Genomic DNA, 5,094 nt, shown 5'->3' with positions numbered 1-5,094 from the left:
CAGCCACATCCACGACTCCACTGTCTTACTGAGGTGCTCATTTTTATTCTTATTAAAAAGAAAGGCACAACAATAATTTATCAAAGCCAATTAAACCCCATGAATTCAAGCAGCAAAATGTTACTTTTAATCCAATTAGTTTCAACGACAAGTCAGTGCAGCTTCAGCACTTTTGAAAAATGCCCCAGAATAAAGAAATTATTCCATAGCAATCGAAGTGATATGATATCTGCAAACATGGCTCTTATCAGCATGACCAGCCTGGCTGAGTGAGGAGTGGGAGTCTCTTACCCCAGGGCAGGGGGGACACAGCAGGATGGTTTTCAGCCTATTTCCAATATGCAGCGATCAGAAAAAAATATGTTGTTTGGCTCCTACTGTCACAGGCTGCACATTTGTGCTTGTCACTGTGGGTTTTCTGGATCCCTCTGCTCTCCAATTTTACACGTGAATGCATCAATCCTGCCTCATCACGTCTGCCAGCTCTCACAGCCAGGACTCCTACAGCCTCTTCCTGCAAGAGCAAGCGAGGATGAGGAAGGTGATGGTAGAGGAAAGATGCCTCAGTTCTTACCTTTTCTATATCTTCAAGTGTTTTGTAGTATTTGGCCTCCGTTTCTTGGATTTCTAGCAAACAGCAGTTTCTTTTGTCATCTTCTGTCATTCCCATTTTCTAAGAAGGAAACATAACACATGGTCTGATGCTCTCAGGAGTTGTCCAGCAACCTGCTCACATGGAGCAGAGCTCCAGTTCAGCCTTCAGTGATGGCCAAAACAAGTTGGGAAAGTCTGGGGAGTACCATTACTGGTTTATGTTAAAGGAAAGAAACCCTGGTTGTACTACTCAATATGCTTCCACATGGCAAACATTACATTTTGGCATTTATTATAGCTACATCACCAAAGACTAAAGAAGAAATATGAGATAAAAATGTTGGTTTCCCCCCTTTTTTTTTAAATTTAAGATGAAACTGGGGGTTGGACTAGATGATCTCTCGAGGTCCCTTCCAGCCCCTAAGATTCTATGAAACTCACAACAGAGTCCAAGTGGGTCATAAATAATACATGAGACTTGTGCAAATGCCCTGCCAGGGTTGCCAGTTCTCATGATTTTAAGTTAAATCTCAAAGCCCCAGCTCTTGGAGCAATTTCTCTTGCTCTCACATCAGTAAAGTGGAGCTGAAAACATGTGCCACGAGTTACTGCACTTCTCAGTGCAGTTTCCAAACTCAGGAGGTGATTGAGTGATGGGGTTTTAACAATCATGCCCAGGAAAGGGCACCCCCTGCCCACTCTCTTTAACTCAACAGCTCAGACTTATCAGCTGGATGGAAACCAAGACTTGAATCAATGCATCTTACCTGCATGTATCTAATCTGAAGCATGCAGAAACACAAGAAACCAATTAGCTTTACACACTTGCTATTGCAACAGATCTTTTAAAAAATTACAGTATTTAGGTGGCTGGGTGGCTGCCTGTGTTATAAATAAACTCTTTGCTCAGGGAAGAGGAGGAAAGGCAGTCAGAGCCATCGACTCCATCCCTGCTCAGCAGAGCCTGTGAAAACACAAAACCTTGTGCAGGGGATAGTGAAAAACTGAGACTAACCCTAACCCTGCACTACCCAGCTCAGGGTACCCACACAGTGGGAGCTTTGCTCTGCTTTTGCTTTTTATGCAAGAAATTCCTATCAAAACTTTCCCAAGGGCCAGTTCTTGGGCCAACTGGCTTCTGCAACTGGTGGCAACACAGTAGAAACAGCTCCAAGCACTCGGGCAGGATTCCTGGGAGTATTTTGTGCATGTTTCCTTGACCCATAGGGATATTTGGTGCACAGGGAGCTCCTCAAGCTGCAGACAAGGTGGGAAGGGATGAAATGCCTCAATCACAACCATTGTGGCCTTCACACCACTTGCAGCCAAGCCCAGGAGAGGTGAGGGATGAGAGCATGGGCATGGCTGCTGCACAGCTTGGCTCACTGCCCAGGATCCATGGGGTGAATCCCTGCATTCCCAGTCTCCAAGCACAGCCACGTGCCCTGCTCCAGGGATTTAATTGATCAGTGAACTTGTCCATTGATCCTGCTTTGTTACGGGGAGGTAGGTACTGCTTGCAGCTAAGAGACAGTCATTAGCCTGAAAGCCTGGAGGCAGCAGATATCAAAAGGGTGGGAGAAAATTTGGAAGGTCACACTCCAGTGGAAAGGTCCCTTCCAGCTCTGCATCAGCAGAAGCCAGGGCAGCCTGTCTCACTGGGGACACAGGCAGTGAGGGGGGCTGTGAGCCCAGAAAGGGCTGAACTGACACGTGCTGCCTTGGCTCAGCAGCAAATTGCTATTTTAAGTTTATCTTTTAGGGCTTATTTGCTCTCTCTTTTCCTTCCTTCTCCCCATACCACTTCAGATGACAGGATGGGCTGGAAAACTCCTCAGAGAACCCCCTCTGGGACAACCCTATCCCAATTTGGCTTATTTTTACCACGTGTGAGGCAGCTCCGTCTCAAGGAGCAATGCAAAGTGCTTCACTTCCCTGCAGCATCATTGGCAGATACTTCTTTATTCTATTGAAACCTCTCTCTTCCCTCCACATCAAGGTGTAGCCTTAAAAACACATTATCAGTTGTTACCATGGGCTGTTGAACTTCCACTCTGATGATATCTTCATAGATATCATCACCTTCATCTTCGCAGGGGACGCAGTCGTAAATGTCCTCCCCCAGATCATGTTCACTGGAAGGAGAAGGAGAGAGATTTAGTGGTAAGGGCACAGTCACTGTCACTTGACCAAACAAACCAACGAGGAGGGAGGATAACCACGACAAGAAGAAAATCCTCCTGGCCTGCAGCATTGATGTGTTCAGTCCACGTTCCCTGTTTGCATCAGGAGCCTCTGTTTTTCCTGGATTGGTACCCGCTGAGCATCCCTTTCCACCTGCTGGAGGCTGGAAAAGGCAAAATGCTGCTCGACACGAGTGGGATGGCAGCCAAGAAGCTGCTGGGAACCCTGTGCCAGGCGTGCCAGCCATGCCCAGCCTGCCACACTGCCAGCCCTGCCCTGCCCAGGGCTTCACTGCAGCTAATTGGCCTGGCTGAGATGGACCCGCTGGCCAAAACGGACCCGTTGGTTAAGACAGACCTGCTGGCTGAGACTGACCCACCAGCCAAGTGCCCAGCAGGACCATCTGAACCACCACACACAGCCAGGTCCAGCTCCACCTGCCTCCAAAGATCCCATAGCCTCCTGCTCATCTCCTGCTTTAGGACAGGGAGCAGCTCTTGTGTCAGTGACTTCCACTGTGTTGTACCTATGGAATAAACTGCAGTGGGTTGGATTTTGGGGTGTTTAAGGCATTGCACTCACTCTTGGTTTGCTTTTTCTCACAAAAAGATTTCCTTCAAGCCAAAGAAAACATGTCCCTTCCCCTATGAGAGCTGCAAACTGCCATAGGAGCCCATGTCCATTCAAAACAGTAAGAAGATATTAAATAATCATCTGATGGCTCCGTGGAGTAGACAGAAGCATCCTGTCCCTGAGCTGAAATCCCTGGGATGTGCAGGGACCTGGAGCAGCCCAGGGCAGAGCTCAGTCCAGCCCACATCACTCAGGAGATGGCCCTGCAAGCACAGACTTCAAAGGCATCACCAAGAGGTAGCACCCAATTTGTATTTAAAGCTGATGGTGTTCGGTACTTATTTGTCATCTGAGCCTTTGCAACCCCCTCCAGGGGCTCCTGAGTCTTAGAACACTTTTGAAAATTCAACCCCTAATAAATCCCAATTAACAACAATAATCTTAGCACTTAGATCTACAGGTGCTGATTGCTCAGGGCTCCCACTGAAGTCAAGCCCATGGGATCAGGCCAGTGTGAAATGCTGGAATATCAAACAGCGTTTGCATATTTTACAAGCTGGCTCTTTCAACAGGGGTATTAATTATATACAAATAACATTTAGGTGTAAAACTGTGCTCAAACTGCAACACTTGACATCTCTGTGTCCCAGAGCACGGGGCAGCAGAGCACATTCTGCTTGCGAAACTGGGCTTTATTTCTTTGCTAAATACAGTTCTATTTTTAAAAACAAATTTATTTAATAAAAGTTGGGGGATTTTAAATAAATACACTGGCATGATGTATCCGTCCCATTCTTCCAGAGTGATGCATTGCAGCTGCTGTAGTAATGCCCACTAATAGCTGGTGATCCATCTTCCCCTTCTCAAGCGTCGCCACCACCGTTATTATCTGTACCAATATTTATATTCTCAGCTCTGCTCCTTTTCCAGAGTGAGTAACTCCCAGTTCCTGATTAATCTTCTCTTCCTGCCTGCACCTCTCAGATTGCTGCCTGTCTCTCCATACATCATTTCCCTGGCTCAAGGGTCGTTAGGAAATGTATAGATGGGTTCTTGTGGGGAGCACAGGCCCGGCTGGGCACGATGTGAGCACAGCGATGCTGCTGCCAAACTGAGCCTGCTCTGCCTGATGGCTGCTCATCACCAGCCACCAGAGCAGTCAGCATCTGGTTTGGGTTGCAAACAAGGAGAAAACAGCCTCTTGAGGTGTCTTCAGTGAGCCCTGCAACCTGAGCATCATCTGGACCTGCTCTCCTGCACACACAGTCAACCAGGTGCCACACATCCAAGCCTTGGACCCCAGCACTGCCTGTCCCCAGCCTGCTGCTGCACAGGGGCCCCAGCCTGGACAATTCCTCCTTTTCTCTCCCACCAAGGAGCCACGAGCCCCAGACTGTGGCTGAGCATGCACCAGGACATCACTGGGAGAAACCCAGGGGGCAAAACGGGATGCTGAAGGGGTTTTGCTAAATCAGAGGCTGCCTGGACTGAGCCTGGAGCAGGAAGGATGCCCCGTGGGCCCAGAGCTCCTCTGGGCCACCAGGAAAGGGGCAGAAACACCTACTGAGGGACAACACAGTAAATTTGTCTGTAGAGCTGCCAAGAGCCATCTGACAAAACCACTGCACCCATCACAGGGGGACACATGCTGCCCCTTGGTGCTCGCATTGTTCTAACCACAGGGCCAAGCCCCTGCTGCTCGGCTCATTACTGCTTACAAACACCAGAACACGCCCTCACCAC

At 48.5% G+C, this 5,094-nt stretch overlaps 1 protein-coding gene across 1 annotated transcript in view; it reads right to left on the bottom strand.

The window, feature by feature from the left end:
- VAV2 (vav 2 guanine nucleotide exchange factor) overlaps window positions 1-5,094 on the bottom strand; it is a 98,306-nt gene that overhangs the window by 22,224 nt on the left and 70,988 nt on the right. Inside the window, exons 5-6 of the mRNA XM_009998963.1 lie at window positions 2,627-2,729; window positions 575-673 (exon numbers count right to left, since the gene is read on the bottom strand). Coding sequence (XP_009997265.1) covers window positions 575-673; window positions 2,627-2,729 — 202 coding nt within the window. The remainder of the gene's footprint in view (window positions 1-574; window positions 674-2,626; window positions 2,730-5,094) is intronic.

This window comes from Chaetura pelagica, unplaced genomic scaffold (assembly GCF_000747805.2).
Source record: "Chaetura pelagica isolate M959 unplaced genomic scaffold, ChaPel_1.0 scaffold405, whole genome shotgun sequence".
NCBI lineage: Eukaryota > Metazoa > Chordata > Aves > Apodiformes > Apodidae > Chaetura > Chaetura pelagica.
The sequence above is the reverse complement of the archived record's forward strand: the minus strand, read 5'-3'. Positions and strand labels throughout refer to the sequence as shown.